Here is a 16476-nt window from a genome sequence, read left to right on the forward strand (position 1 = left end):
CTGAGTGTGCTGGCGGCGTAGCCATGTTATCACTGCTCTGTGGTCTCCGTAATTATTAAAGGCTACTTGATTTTAGAGATGTTAGAAGGTGAAAAACAGTTTGTCCTGGAATCAGTAAAAAATTTTAAAATGCCCACCAAGGACTAGGCACATGTTTCACTGTCATGGCTTTACGTATAACACATCTCAGTTAATGTTCATGGTGGTTGTCTGAAGCCAGCATCGTGAACTCGGTTTTACAGATGAGGACCGTGCCAGCAGGTGGCATTTGTTCACTCCTCAAATTTATTGAGCTCCTAAGGTGCGTCATCATTCTAGGTGCTGGCAGTATCCCTGGGGAGATAATCAGTGAAGAAACAGGTATGGTCAGCCACCCATATCTGCAGGTTTCACATCTATGGATTCAAATGACTGTGGATCAAAAATATTCTAGGGAAACAAATTCCAGAAAGTTTAAAAAAACAAAACTTGAATTTTGCCACATGCCAGTAACTATTTACATAGTACTGGTTACTGCAAGTACTCTAGAGGTGATTTAAGGTATACAGGAGGATATGTATAGGGTATATGTAAGCACTGTGCCATCTTATATAAAGGACTTGAGCATCAATGGATTTGGATATTCACAGAGGTTCTAGAGCCAATCCCCCATGGATACCAAGACGGATGGATATAAGATTGAATCATACAAATGCTATAAGAAGAAAAGTAAGTCAGGATGTGCCAGTTATTAGGGAAGTCTTCTTGAGTAAACACTAGAGTGAAATGAGAGTACACACCATACAGATAACAAAAGGATACAGGTTCCAAGCAGAGGAATTGCAGGTGCAAAGGTCCTGTGGCAGGAATATGCTTGTCTTATTTGAGGAAGAGCAAGCCTAGACAACTTTTACCTGCAACACCAAATGCATGCGGGTTTCTTCCCACACCAGTTTTCCTGCTCTCTGGAATCCAACTGAGTATCTTACAATTCAGCTCTGTACTGGCACTAACTCCCCAGAGTTAGCTCAGACCCCACAAGTTAAGGGCTCAGTTCCACAAGACTGTTGTCACTTCAGATTCTAGGCACGTGTCCCAGGTTGTCACCTGTGCTCCGGACCAACTAGGGGTAACTTCAGAGAGTCTGCCCAGCCCCCTTCTCTGGAACTTGGGCAGGTGCTTTACTCTCTGCCCCTGGTTTACTGTGAGGGACACAACTCAGGAGCAGCCGGATGGAAGAGACGTGTGGGGTGAGGGATGGAGGGGCAGGGGTTACATATGCACCCTCACTACACCTGCTCCTCCCAGGACCTTGGTGTGTTCACCAGCCTGGAAGCTGACTTAACCCTGTCACTTAAGGAGTTTTATGGAGGTCTCACTGCACAGGCATGACTGATTTAATCATTGGCCACTGGTGCTTAAGTCAGTCTCCAACCCCCCTCCCCTCCCTGGAGGTCAGGGGTAGGGCAGAGCTGAAAGTTGCAGCCCTCTAATCATGCATTGGTCTTTCTGGTGACTGATACCCATTCTGAAGCTTCCAAGGGGTCCCCTGCCACCACTTATCTCATTAACATACACAAGACATTCATCATTCCATAATTCCAAGGGTTTTAGGAGCTGTGTGTCAGGAACTGGGGACAAAGACCAAATACATATTTATAACAGCAAGGAAGCCAGTGGGGCTGGAGCAGTGGAAACTCCAAAAAGTCTTGGTCGATGGCCCGAGCTGGGATGTAGCCGTGATTTACAGATCTTGGGGCTCCAGGTTCAGGGTTTGCCCACAGGCCACTAAGTGTGAGAAGCCACTTCAGATTACATCCTTCTCTCCTTACTGGAGTGAGTTTAATCTTAGGAAACATATGTCTTGATTAATACAGCTCCAGTCACGAAGCACAGCAGTAAAAGGTGCTCACTGCCATCACCATTCTAGGAAGTCCCCACAGTGTCTGGTTCCTAAGCGGTGGTTAAACCAACCCAGGTAAGGATGACAGCAGGTGTGGGAAAGCAGGCAAAGAAAATGACATTGAAAGAGACATTTCAAAATAGAACATGGGACTTTCAACTCTCCTTTGAAGAACATGGTCAAGAGAGAGACTCCAGCAGTGCGCTGTGGAAGAAAGAACAGAGATCAGGGCTTTGAAGCCCAGTCTGCCAGTGATTAGCCGTGGGACTCTCCCTGTTAGTTCAGTCACAGACAAGAGAATACATGAGTTTACACAGAAAAGGACTTATGGCCATTATTAGGTGCCTTGCAGAATTCTAGGAGAAGCTAGACGGACAGGTGCTCAACTAAGCTGCGAGGAGCGGTTCTCGGAACCACCCAGAACCAGACCTCCAGGGAAACTGCGGTGAAGAAGCCACTGGGACAGCCCTTCCCAAGAGGACCACACCTTGTCTGCTGGGATCTGTCAGGGCAGGATGGGCTCCATATTTTTTCATGCTCAGGAAGTTCAGGCCTGGACTCAGGGATCTAACTACAGATGCCCCTCGCCCCCAAAACCCAAACATCTCTTACGCTTGTCAGAAGAGAGTCAAGGTAGCAAAAGAGCTGCCCTCCTTCACGGTGCTAATGCTTTTGCATCTGCTGGTGGTCTGCAGCTGCAGGGGTGTCTGCTTGGTGGGAACTCAGCTCCACAGTAGGTGTCCAAGATGTAAAGGCATTCGAAAGACAGCTGATGTGGCTTTCATGTACATAGAGGAAATGTTAAAACAATCCTATTGTAAATAGGAAAGGATAAAGGGATGTAAAGGGAAGTAAAGATCTCTGCACTTTACTCAAACTGGTAAAATATCATCCCTGTAGGCACTGATAAGTTATGCAGGTGTAATACAATATTCAAAGCAACTACTCAAAACATACAAAGAGATAGCTTGAAAAGCACCATAAGCAAATCAATGGGATTCTTTAAAAAAAAAAAAAAAGTTTGATGACCCCACAGAAAGGCAGGTAAAACCACAATGAGATGTCACCACAAACCCACCAGAATGGCTGAAATGAAAAGGACTGACATCAAATGTTGGCAAGGATGCAGTGCAGCTGCAACTCTCACACTTTATTGGTGGGAGTAAAAAGTGGTTCATCGTCTTTGAAAAGAAGTCTGATAGCTTCTTACAGAAACAAACCCCTAACTTCTGACTCTTCAGTTCCAATGGGAGTCGGTGCAAAACTGCAACCAGCACAGGTGCTCATCAGTAAGAGGACAGATAAATAAATTGTGGTATAGAAATACCATGAGTGTATCACTCACTGAGCCATGCATAGAAACAGACAGCTGAAACATGCACCGACGTGGGTGGGTCACACACGTTACACTGCGAAAGAAGGCATACCCAAAGGACGATACACTCTGATTCCTAACGAATGAAGTTCTGGGACAGGAAGATCCAACTTATTAATGGAAATACATTTAAAACGTGGTTGTGTATGGGGAGTGTGGGCAGAGATTGGGTGGAAGGGGCCTGGCTAAATTGCATCATCACCTCAACTGTCCTGAATCGTCAAAACTGGTTTGGGTTATGTAGGTGTGTACTTTGGTCAAAACTCACCCATGGTTGGTCTGTGCGTTTCATTTTATGTAACTCTGTTGAACCCTAGTTAATGCACTGCATACCAAGGTGGCTGGAGTATAACGTGCTAATGACTGACTTACTATTTTGAAATGAATTAGAAAAAAATGGGTTGAAAGACAGAAGGATAGGTAGGTATGACATGGCGAGTATGGTAAGATGGTAATGGTAGAAAGTGGGTGTGGGGATGTACATATTCGCCATAAGATTCTTTTACCTTTATGGTATGTTTGAAAACTTTCATAAGAAAATGCTAGGAAAAAAATCTTAAAAAAAAAACCTACAACACTATAGAATGTGTGGTTCCTTTCTCTCCGGCACCAGGTGACTGTTGGTTGTAAAGAAAGTCACTCCAGCTGCCTGGCACTGTTCTATGGGACAAGGTGATTTTTTTTCTAGACTGGATATTGAGCACAAAGGACTCAAAAACTTAGGTGACTCAAATAGCTGGGATTAGAGAGAAAGTCTGGATATAGCATTCATCCACAGAGGATGCCCAATAAGGACTTAATCTACTTTTCTTACTCTTGAATGACAACTCTGATGTCTTTGAGTCCCCATCCCTGCCTCCACCCCAGAGTCAGTGCCAGCCATGCAGAGACCACAACTAGCGATTTCAGAGAGAACATCAAGTATAAACTTTTATCGTTGGAAGGGACCAAGGGGACTACCTAATCCTGTATCTTTTTGTGTATGAATTTACCTAAGTCAATTTGGTCATGCAAAAATTAACAATAGTGGCCAAAAAATCTGAAGTGAAAGAGGGTTAGCTTTCCCACTACACCCTCACTACATGCATTAGTCAGCAGGCATCAAGTGATTCAAGCAACCTTAAAAAATATTAGTGTCTTTGCCCTCTGTCCTTTCTTATGCTCTGGCCACCACCTTGCAGACAGACCCCCAAGAGGCAAGCATGGTGATACTACAGGGATCATGGGTCTCAGCCTAGCAGTTGGCACCAGGCAAACAGAAAGGTCTTTCTAAACAGGCTGGGAACAAGACTGCTCAGGGCTCACCCCTGGGATGGGATCACTAAGGAGAGCAGTTCCGATTGCTCTAGATTTCCAGTCTGTTTAAGAAAAGGAGGAGAGAATCTTTAAAATACCTGAGCAGGTCCATATTTCTTGAAAACTTTATCTCACCAGTGAGCGCTCTTTTCTATGATTCCATGCACCATTGAACAAGCTTCTATGTCACCTAGGAAACCCCATTCCGAAATTCACTAGGCCCAGACGTGGGTCACACACAACCTACAGCATGCCTCCTGGTTGAGGCCGTCCTAGCAGAGTGCCTTTTGTTTAACTGTCTTCAAATACACATAGCATGAAATTTACCACCCTGACCGTTTTGAAGTGTCCGCTTCCATGACATTAAGTGCATTCACAGTGTTGTGTAACCGTGACCACTATTCATTTCCAGAACTGTCTCATCACCTCAAATAGAGCTCTGTATCCATTAGCCGATAACTTCTCATTTCCCTTCCCCCAGCCCCTGGTAACCTCAGTTCCACTTTATTTCCACAAATCTGCCTATTTTAAGTACCTCGCATATGTGGACTTATGATATCTGTGCCTTTGTGGGCAGCTTACTTCACGTGACAGACATCTTTAAGGCTAACCCACGTTGTAGTGTGTGTCAGAATTCCCTTCCCTGTGAAGGCTAATACTCCACTGTAAGAATGCACCGCATTTTTGTTTATCTGCTCACCTTTGGTTGACTATTTGGGCTTTTCCACCTTTGGAGGATTGTGGATAATGCTGCTGCCTCTTTTTTTTTTTTTTTTTTTAATACCCAAACTTTATAGAAAGTACCTATCTCAACAGCACATTCCAGGGGTGATGTTGACATAGCGAAAATTTTTTTTGCAAAAAGTGAGGTAATATTTTAAATAAAATAATGTATTACAATAAGTATTAAGTTACAGACCACATACAATTGATAGAAGATCAGAATCATCTATAGACATTTTGAGGAGCTTCCCAGCCTCAACGGGACAAGAATGTGGCACTGGGGTGTCACCAGCACTGAGAACGGCCACGCGGCCTCACGCACAGTGCCTGGATGCCGACAGCCGTGTGACAAGTGTTCTGGTCAGGAAGCCACATTTTAAGCAGTTTACATCCTCACAAGAGAATTTCTCACTTCCGTGCGGGTGTTTTATGTTTATGATGTCTTTCTTTAATTTCAGGAAACTGGGTGCGGGGAGTTGGCTTCACACAGAATGCACTGGTAAGTTTTAATTATGATTTTAATTTATAATTTTAATTGTAACTTTTCCCACTAAAAAAACATGGGGAATGGGTTCCCTGTTCACTTTCTGGCACAGAGCATTTTCTTTTCAGGAATGAATTATTGAAATAACAAGGGTGAAGCTGGCCTCCGAAGGTCTATTACGGAAACGTATGTCATGCCTCACTCTGAAGGGCAGAAGGAATCTGGGTGCAGGGGGAGGAATAGGCTTGCTTTCCCCCAGAGTTCCTGGAGCTGCCTGGAGAAGAGCAGGTCCCCCCATCCCAGGCCATGGCTCTCTATGATTTCTTAGGGGTCTCCCACTGTATCTGTGTCAGAACCATCGAAGGGACTGGCCTGGGTTGGGGGCTAATTGCCTACAAGAGTCATGGCCTTTGCAAATGCTTGTTAGAATCAGCTGGGTTGGGCCAGAAGCTGCCGGGAAACTTAGGAGAGATTAATGGGGCTTGGCCAGTTCTTGAATCTGAGTGTGCACAGAGATGTGTGGACATGCCTTTTGCTTGCTGACTTGCCTCCTCCTGGCCTGTGAAGAGCCTTTGTCCAGCCTTGGGCACGCGGGCTTCTCCCCGCACAGTCGCTGTTTGCTGGTGAGAAATGAGTCCACTGGTACCACTGCGTCTGGTACTCAGCCACGCCGGTTCTCTCTGATTGATGACGTGTGCGTGGCTTGTCGTGTTAGGGTGACAACGAATCTATTTTTAATTCCCCCTGCTTCCTCCCATCTTTTAGACAAGGGTGAAGCCACTCTTCCTGACCGGCAACCTCTCCTCCTCCTTTTCCTCCCTCAGAATGTCAGTTGGATTAACATCTTGCAGTGGCAGCTGCTCCGCATCTGCTCACACCGCGTGGCGAGACTGTGCAAAGCAATTGCATGGAACCCTTGTGGGGTTTCCCTATTTATTTTCTTTTGATAATGTCCACAGCAAATTTACTCTGCTCTCCAGCCAAAGGGTGCTTCATGCAACTGCCAGGGCTGTGCAGTGAACTGGGGCCCTCCCGAGGTGAGGGCTTCTGGGTCTGTTGCCTCATTCCAAGGCAGGGTGCACAGGAGCCCCTGTTCTGTGCAGCAGCAGTGGCTTTGCTGAATGAGTCTGGGAGAGGGATGGAGGGATGGTTGTGTGGGAGGACCAGCCTGATAGGACGCCCTCCCCGTGCTGGCCTCACTGGCTAGAGGGACCTTCTAGGCCAGAGGGAGATGGTCCAAAAGCTAACCTTCAACTTCACTGCCTTTGTCGAGGTCTCAGGATCTCTCTATCCACCATCCTCCCACCTCCTTTAAAAATTTTTTAAAAAATTTTTTATTGAAGTACAGTCAGCTTACAATGTTAATTTCTGGTATAGCATAGCTTAGTGATTCAGTTATATGTATATATTCCTTTTCATATTTTTTTCATTATAGGCCATTACAAGATGTTGAATATAGTTCCCTATGCTATCCACTAGGAGCTTGTTGTTTATCTATTTTAAATATCTTAGTTAGTATCTGCAAACTCCAAACTCCCAATTTATCCCTCCACCCTCCCCTTTCCTGCTGGTAACCGTAAGTTTGAGTTCTATGTCTGTGAGTCTGTTTCTGTTTTGTAAATAAGTTCATTTGTGTCATTTTTCTAGATTCCACATATAAATGATATCATACGGTATTTTTCTTTCTCTTTCTGACTGACTTTGCTTAGTATACAGTCTCCAAGTCCACCCATGTTGCTGCAAGTGGCATTATTTTATTCTTTTTTATGGCTGAATAGTATTCCATTGTATAAATATACCACAACTTCTTTATCCAGTCATCTGTCAATGGCCATTTAGGTTGCTTCCTTGTCTTGGCTATACCCCAGCTGCTTTTTCCTCTTCTCCATTCTCTGGTGTCTTTGCCTTCCCACTGTCTTCTGTCCCCCGTAAGGAGGCAAAGATGCTTCTCCCTCCTTTTTCTTTTTTCCATGTTCTCCTTCCCTCCTTTCTCTCCCCTGTGGTCTTTAGTCAAAGGAGTGTGGAGTGTGTTTGAATTTCACCTCCTTTTGATTGTCGGGGGTATTGACCTGAGTACCAGTGTCTTCAAGGGTTAACCTGGGGATGCAGAAACCTACGTCTGGGGTTGCTGGGATGACCGAATAACAAGAACAATCACTGAAACCAATCAAGCTCGTACGTTTATAGCACACTTCCTGGGTCTCCTTGTGCACACTCAAGCCTCAGGACCACCCCAGGGCAAGCCTATTATCCTCAGTTTAGATGAGGAAACTGAGGCCCAGAGAGATCAACCAACTTGCTGAAGGTCACATGGGTCATAGAGGACAAAGTACGTGTTTGCCCCCAGCCTGCCTGGCTTCACCCTCACACCATGACAGGACCACCTGTGGAAGCCTCTAGTGTGAGGGGAAATGAGGGACTGACATTTATTGACCATCTGTGGGTGAAAGTTTGTTGACATGCATTGTAAAAGATACACATAAGCATTTCAAAAATTATTCATATCATTTTTCTCTCCACTCTAATTCTCTTTCCTTTTTTTCTTTCCCTTCTCTTCATACTTCGGCTTATTCCCTTCTCTTGGGGGGTTTGTGCAGCCCTCCTTCCTCTTCCTTTGGTCATTTTGACTTTTTGGACCCCCCCAGTGTATCCTCCCTTCCCTTTTTGTCTTCCTAATAAATCTCTCCTCCCAGCCCTCTGTTCCACACCTGGTTTCTGTTTCCTCCTCCTTTCTTCTGCCCCATCTGTCTCATCTCTCTCTTTTGGATCTGTCTTGGTACTTGCCAAATCAAATCCCCAGACCCTAGCAGGGTTTGAAGTCAGCCCCTGACACACAGTGGGGACATGAGCCCTGGGAGTCATGCTCACTTGGGGCCTCCCATCCCAGGACACACAGGGACGGAGGATGGAGTGCGGCTCCTTGAGCATCCATCCGGGTGCTCTTTCTCTATATGTATATTTTAATGGAGGTGCTGGGGATTGAACCCAGGACCTTGTGCATGCTGAGCCCTCACTCTACCACTGCCCCAAGGATGCATTCTGTATTTTCTCCTGTTCAAGGAAATGGGCCCCAGGCAGAGAGGGATCATGACTGCATGACTGTGGCTGAGAATTTAATCTCCCCAAAGTCAGGAAATTTCTGAGATGGAACTTCTGCACTCACACATTCGTGCGCACACACGTATGTATATTAAGGCAGTAAATTTGTCAACCTGTACAGTAACACACAGTTCTAAATATGGGCACAGTAGGAAGAGAGGTGGTTACTGCAGGAACTATAATTTTTAATTTACTGGCTTAGAGCTCTAAACAAGGACCTGGTGCTTAATGTAGTGTTTTTACATTTGGATGTGTGCTCAGGAAGGGCATAAAGCCTTGCAAAGCGAGGGCCAGTGTTAGGAAGAATCACTGAGGGTGGTTCAGGCTGGGGATGGAGGAGGGGTTGAAAAATTAAGGATGTGGATGAGGCCAGTAAGTGTGCCTGTAACAATCAGAAGGGAAGACGTAGACAATCTTGGGGGGCCAGCTCATCAGCCTGGGAGGCTTAATGACCAGCAAGTCCACTTCTGTCAACTTACTGATGAGGAGACCCAGGTCCAGAGAGGACGTGGCCGGGGAAGAAGGGGGAGCAGCCAGAGGTCAGGTTCAAAACAATGCGATGTGCCAGGGATGCGGACTCCAGAAACCTGAGCTGAAGAGGTGACGACCACTCAGGCAGTGCTTCCATGTGCCGAGCGCTGTTCTCCACCATTAAGACTCCCTCATTTCATCTTCAGCGCATCTCCATGAGGCGAGTGCTCCTCTCCTGGTCGCTGCTTTACAGACGGACATGACGTTAGAGAGGGCAGCAGGCCTAGGTTTTGTCCCCGGCATTCTGGCTCTCAAATCCATCCACTTAACTCGCTATGTTTCACTGCATTCAAATCCTACCTTGGTTCCTTACTAGCTGTGTGATCTTGGGTAAGTGACCTAACATTTCTGAGCCTTGATTTCCTCCCCAGTAAAATGAGGACAGTCATGCCTCCTGCACGTGGTTGCGGTACATCTTAGGAAAGAATGAGCTCATGGAAGTTCTCTGCAGGCATGACATTTTCTTGTTTATCATCCATCCAGAGGGAATCAGATTGAGGGCCCTTTTTGAGGACAAATAGGACAAGAATTAGTATTGGAGTATTTTTACTTTTTAAGTGAGCAGCAGCCAGGTTGGCATCAGGCCTACCTGGCAAACAGGTCTTCTTCCTCCCTGCCATCTCCTCTGTCGTGTCTGGGGGAGAGGCCATCAGCCCCACGGGCTCCCCCACCTCCCATCCTGACACATTGTCCCAGCACAAGCTGTCACTGCGACAGAACGCCACCTCCCTGGGGTTTCGGGCTGCTGCGGCTTCTGTGTGGCTCTTACACGGAACAGACTGTGACGCCTCCTCCCATGTGCACTCCCTCTGCCCCTGTTTGCTGTGCACCTGCTGTGTGGCTCTTGGCTCTGGGGGACATTCATGACTAAGATAGTGTTTCTGCTCATAAGACTCATTTTCCAGTAAGGGCAATGGATAAGAAATTCTGTCCACTGGCAATGAATATTATAAAAAATCACCCTGGTAAAGAGATGGAAGCTGAGGAGCAGAGTGGAGAGACGGCTGTTAGATCAGGGAGGACTTCTTGGAAGAGGCTGTCTTGGAGCAGAGGCCTGAGTGGAGACAGGGGTAGGAACCAAGCAAAGATCTGAGGGAAGAATGTCCCAGATGGAGGGAAACACAAGCGTAGCCATTCTGAGACCGCGCGAGACTGACGTGCTCATGGGACAGCCAGGAGGAGGAGGTGCGAACACAGGGTTAGGCCGATGCCAATGGTGTGAGGCTCGCAGATGCTAGTAAGGAGATAGGTTCTGATTCCAAGGGCGGAAGGAAGGCATGGATATAAGGTTTCCAGATGAAATACAGGGTGGTCAGTTAAATCATTTGCAGATAAACCACAAGTAAATATGTGGTTTGGACACACCTGGGCATTCTGTATTTTTATTTGCTAAATCCTGGCAGCTCTCCGTCAGAGGGCTCAGAGCGGGGCCTGCTGTGCAGGGCGAGTGTTGGCTGGAGGGGATTTTGCAGTCAGGGGACCAGGAAGGAACGAGGCTGTCCTCTCCCAAGACTGCGCTGGGACTGGTCTGGGCCATGGCGGTCCCAGGTGGAGGTGCTAAGAAGTATTTGGGTTCGGGATATATTGTGACGCCTATGGGACTTGGTAATGGATTGGATATGCCAGGAAAAGGGGGTCAGGCGCGCCTGACTGGTCCTAGTTCATGAGAGGGAACATTGAGTCTCAGGGCCTGGGCAGCTGTAGGCCAACTTGCCTGCTGTATCCCTGAGCTGATGGGTGAAAGATTCAGGGTCCCACAGAACAGAGGCCATTCGCCATGGTTTGCTGTGTCTGTTCGTGCACGTGGTAAATGTGTATGCGTCCTGTCAGGACAGATGGCTCAGGATACTGTCATGGATGAATGCAGCATCTTTTGAGCACCTGTCCTGTTGCAGACTCTCCGCTAATTGCCCTCCATGCCTGTCTCCTCCTGTTGGGGTCTCGTACAACCAGGTGGCGTCGTGCTGGGATCATCCGCATTTTACAGCCTGAGGAGCTGGGTATTTGCTTTATAGGTGTCGGGTCTGTTTCTTTGTTCTCTACAGGGTTGTGGGCTGTGAGGACCAGACCCTGGGTTGTCGCTTTGATGAGGGCCATCTTCCAAAGCTGTCCTCACATCCAGGCCAGACTTAGAACCCGGTTCTGATTCCACAAGCTTCTCGAACAGAGTTCTCAGTCTCTAGTGGGAATAGAAGCCACCTAGGGGGATTGTGGGGGGAAAAAAGCACACATTCCTGAGACCCTCACCTGGGATTCTGGTTCAATCAGACCTGGGTTGTGGCTGAGGGACACGCATTTGGACAAACCACACGGTGGATTCTGATGCCACTGTTTCTGTGTAATGCCAGACATAGAAAACCCCCGTTCCCCCAGATGTCCCAGTGGGAGCACACTTGGATTCCATCATTTGGGTATTAGGGATGCAGTTTTGAATGAAGTTAGATGGCGTTTGTTACTTGTATTCAGATTTTCAGGAATTTCTGCATGACTTAATAGATGCTTCCGGGAGGCTCTGCCGTCAGCATTTCAGGCAGAAGCGCTTTGGGTTTCTTTTGCATATCGATGTCTCATGTTTGCGCAGCACCCCCAACTTCCAGGGGTTTCCAGGTCCCCATCATGCTGCCTTCACCCTTCTTCTTGTCTCTGGGACCTGTGCCAGCTACCCCCCAATGCTCTCCTGAGCCAGATGTCCTCTCCCTCCCTCCCTCCCTGTGCACACAGCTTAAGGAGGGATTGTGGTTGGTTCTGTTTTTCCATTGCGTGCTCACTCCAAGGGGAACCTCTGCTGTTAGGGGTTTGGGGAAGTACGGTGGTTCCATCCCAGGTGCCTGGAAGTGGAGACTTGAAATGATGGCACGAGGGGCACCTCAGCAGAGGTCAGACCGCACCTTAAGGAAGCTAAGGGAAAAGCGCAGAGCCTTGACTGGTAAAGCAGGAGGGGAGGGGAAAAGGGGACGGGGCTGTGGGAAGGCCAACGGGATGGAAAGTCGTAGTGTGTGCAGTGGTCACACGGAGGAGTGGGGATGTTGTGTGATGGGTCCTCTGCTTCTTGGCTACACTTTAGCTGGCTTGGCTATGTTTTTTGTCATCCCCGGGCACACTGATGAGAAATCTGTCATCACACCCACAGTGACCCCCAGTGATCTAGGTCCTGAAATTCCACAGACCCTCGTGTGGTTCTGTGTGGCCATAACTGTCCCTACATGAGCCACCCCCTTACGAATAGGCTACTTCGGAAGGCGGTGAAACACGAGGTTAGTCCTCCAAGGAAAGGTTCTCAAGGGGTCCTCGCTGGGGTTTTCTCCTGCATCGGTCTTGCTTCTTGAGGGTAAGTTATGCCCTGCGGGTGCCAGGGATGTAAGGCTGTAAAGCACGTGGACAGCCCGGGGCCAGTTTGCCTGCTCTCTTCGGCCTCCGTCATTGTGTCATGTTTCTCTTACACCTCCTGTAATTCTGTTGTCAATGTGTCGGTGGTGGGGAGCTTGGGGAGAGAAACGAAGCAGACACGGGAGAGAAGGGATTCCGCAGAGGGGCACACGATACTCCTTCTGTAGACTCATTCTGTATTCCCTGTGGGAGCCGCCCGTGACGGTTTCTGATGCTGCAGACTTCAAGGCAAGCGCTTCGGTTCTAAATCTTGCTTTATGTCTTGTTAAAGAGCTTCTCACTATCCAAGTGTTATGTGAGTATCTTGGAATGGTTTACCCACAGCACTTCCCCACCCCCCTGGCATCCGTGCCGAGGGCAGCCTTCAGGTCAGAGCAGTCTTGGTGCTGTTATGACCGTCACTGCCACTGTGAGGAATGTGGAGACGGCTGCCCTGTCCTAGACTCTGTTGGGGCTTCCCCCACAGGGAAACATCGGTTCTGTTCTAGAATTTCTGGACCCGTGCCTGGGCTTTTCACCAAGGGCTGCAGAGAGGGTCCCCGCTGTCCCGGTGGTGCACAGTCAGCCTGCTGGGGAGAGGCAGGCCTGGTGGATGGCTCACGTACCATCCCCGCCATTGAAGAGCTGTGGGGCTTTTGGGTGCCATGCCATTCTGTTCCTCAGTTTCCTCTCCTCCAAAAGTGCAGGTAGTAACCGCAGGTGTCTCATGGCATAAGGATAGTCAAGAATGCAAAGTGCCTAGCATACTACTTGTTCCATGGGAGGTTAGAATACGTTACCCAGTATAATTCCATCTCTATTGTTCCTCTTACGTGGTGAGCTGGAGCCAGAAAAGCTGGGGTGAATGGCCTGATCTACTTCTGCTGCCATTGTCACCCTGGGCCAAGGATTGGCCTCCTGAGTCCCAGCGAAAGCAAGCCACGCGTCTCTGGTGCTCCCCTGGGTTCAGGCAGCATGGAGGCGAGCACACAGTGGAGGGACTGACCCACTGCCGGTGATGCACTCATAGGTACGTTTCCCTGAGCCCCTGCTCGGTGCCAGGCTGTGCGTTAGTGTGGATCCAGCGATGCAAAGGTGGATGGGCTCTGGTTCCTAGCAGCCTTCTGTTCCCTGAGAACACAGATGTGACCAGAGAGGGTTTCACATGAAGAGAAAGTTGCTGAAATGGAAGACGGCAGCGCTAACTTCTGCCTGCAGGAGTCAGAGGTCTTCCGTGCATGGGTGTTAGGGGGTTGAGAGTTGTGTAAGGACTTCCCACTTGGGGGAAATGGTAGAGCCTGGTCACAGGGACTAGCACGGGGCGCTTTGGGGGAAGGATGCAGTGGAGGAGGGGGAGGGGAGGGGGCGCAGCCAGACCGCAGGCCACTTGCTCTGTGTGATCTCTGGGGGCTAAGTGTCTTCCGCTTTAACATCTCACCACCCCTTTCGCAAGCCACACAATTTCCCACAATTTTCACAGATGTGTGTAATTTTCACTATAATATTACTTACACGTGCAGCCTCTGTGAAGAGATAGCTCAAACTAATAGTCCAATACATAGATTTAGATAATATTTCTAACAGAACTGCTAACGTTCAAATTGTCAGCATGATTTTGCTATGCTGGGTGATGCTGTGTGATGCCCCCAGCAGGAATCCTGGGTGGACCACTGGGCACAGACTCTGGAATGCCCGGGTGTCACATGATGTCTTGTTGTCCCTGGTGACTGTCCTCTTTCCAGAGAGCCCCAAAGCGCTGTGCATTCTTGGCCTTTGTGTGGTGTAACTGCATCAGCTGTGTATCCAGGCTTTCTTCATTCCCGTCTCATTAGCCCAGGGGAGTTGAGTCGTGGGTAACAGCCTGGGACTGGCATGCCTGTAACCACAGGTACAGAAGTGGGCAGTGACGTGGGGCTCCACTCTAAGGTGGCTGTCCTCGTGATCTCAAGTGTGCTTTGATAAAGTTTTGAAAAATTATTCACGAGGTGTCGGGGGATAGCTTGGTGGTAGAGTGAGTGCTCAGTATGCATGAGGTCCTGGGTTCATTCTCCAGTACTTCCATTAAATAAAGAAACAAACAAAGAAACCTAATTACTCTCCATCCACCCCCCCCCAAATAAAACAAAATAGTTGGACAAAAAATTTTTTTTAAATTATTCTCAAAGTGATAATTCCAGATTAGCCAACAGTTCTAGTGAACACATGGAGCCCCACCCACCATTACATTTGAGAAATAGAAATGCCGAAGGGATTGTGTGGTGGGAATCTAGCTGATAGACACACTCTAACGTAGCGTGAAGGGATATTAATTTTTTACTGTCATACATGTGGTGGTCGTTACTAATATTGTGGGAAAGGCTTATGGTAGCCAGTGCCTAAGTGTTGCCTCCAGGCCCCGCTCTGAAAGCTTTCTGTGCGGTGCCTGATTTCATGCTCACCACACTCCTTTGACGCTGGTGCTAGTAGTCTTCCTGTGTAACAGGGAAACCATGAAGCACAGTTTAGTTTAAGTCAAGGTCCTAAGGACACAAGGCTAAGAAACAGCAGATCTGGGATGTGACCCTGGGCAGTCTGGCCCTAGACCCCTTGCTCCTGAAAACTACAGATATGAATTAACTTTCCAACCCCTCTTTCAATAGCTACCTACTCAAGTAACTAATGGCCCACTTCCATTATTCTCTGTATGTGTCTAGGGGTTGACGACTTGTTTAAAGTTCAATATTCAGAGCAATGCTGCTACCACTCTTTGACAGTTTCACATATAAGTCTACCTTAAAGATGTACAAGTACAAATTATGCAATTTGATATTTTTAAGTGCTTTTCCAGCAATATAGACAATGAAGTGTGTTGGAACTGCAGGTATATTACATTAAATTGAGTGCAATTAAAACACTGTAATATTTTTTAATTAATAAGGAAAAAATGGAAAAAAAACAAGAAATCTGAAGCTGTCTTTGCAGCCGTCTCCAGCTGGTAACTGGGCTGGTGGCTGCAGAGGGCGTTAAGAACGTTGCCGCTCTGGGTTTCAAGTGTGAGGACAGTCACAGTGAGCAGGAAGAGCACTTTGATTTTGCTTCTGTGTAACAGGCAGGCAACTTTTCCAACGACATCATCTTTTCAGGATTGTTTTGAAAGCAGATGACAAGAGAGTACTCTGAGAAGACATCTGAGTTGAAATAATGAGTTGCCTTCTGGGTGGTATCTCTATGAGCCATCTGAAAGTCTGGGTTCTCTTCGTGAGATGCTAGAAGAATCCACGTCTTTCACACTGATGGGTGGCCTTCGCCCTTTGCAAAAGGCACGAGTCTGTTCATTGGGACCCAGGAGGAGGGCACAGCTGTTCAGACTGCTTTTCATGTTGCTCCCAGAGGCTTGATGGATGGGGGGGAGAGCTACTCTCGGCTGATAGTTACTGTAAAATCCGATTGGTACTTTTTTTTCTGAAGTCCTTTTTGGGGGGGGGAATTAGGTTTGTCTGTTTATTTATGTATTTACTTATGTATTTTTAATGGAGGCGCTGTGGACTGAACCCGGGACCTTGTGTGTGCTGTGCATGTGCTCTTCCACGGAGCTGTACCTGCCCCCATTACGTGTTTGTTGATCAAAGAGCTCCTTTGGCCTCCCCCTCAGTCCTGGAGTTAGAAAGGTCCAGGCAAGACACGACTGACTGGTTTTGTTATAAACATGCCTGTACCTGTGAGTTCGCCTGAGCCTTTCCC

At 47.7% G+C, this 16476-nt stretch overlaps 1 protein-coding gene across 1 annotated transcript in view; it reads left to right on the top strand.

The window, feature by feature from the left end:
* Positions 1 to 16476, top strand: part of LOC141575549 (uncharacterized) — a 92053-nt gene that overhangs the window by 54507 nt on the left and 21070 nt on the right. The window contains exon 4 of the mRNA XM_074354987.1: positions 5735 to 5775. Within this exon, the coding sequence (XP_074211088.1) occupies positions 5735 to 5775 (41 nt within the window). The remainder of the gene's footprint in view (positions 1 to 5734; positions 5776 to 16476) is intronic.

This window comes from Camelus bactrianus, chromosome 29, assembly GCF_048773025.1.
Source record: "Camelus bactrianus isolate YW-2024 breed Bactrian camel chromosome 29, ASM4877302v1, whole genome shotgun sequence".
Classification (NCBI taxonomy): Eukaryota; Metazoa; Chordata; class Mammalia; order Artiodactyla; family Camelidae; genus Camelus; species Camelus bactrianus.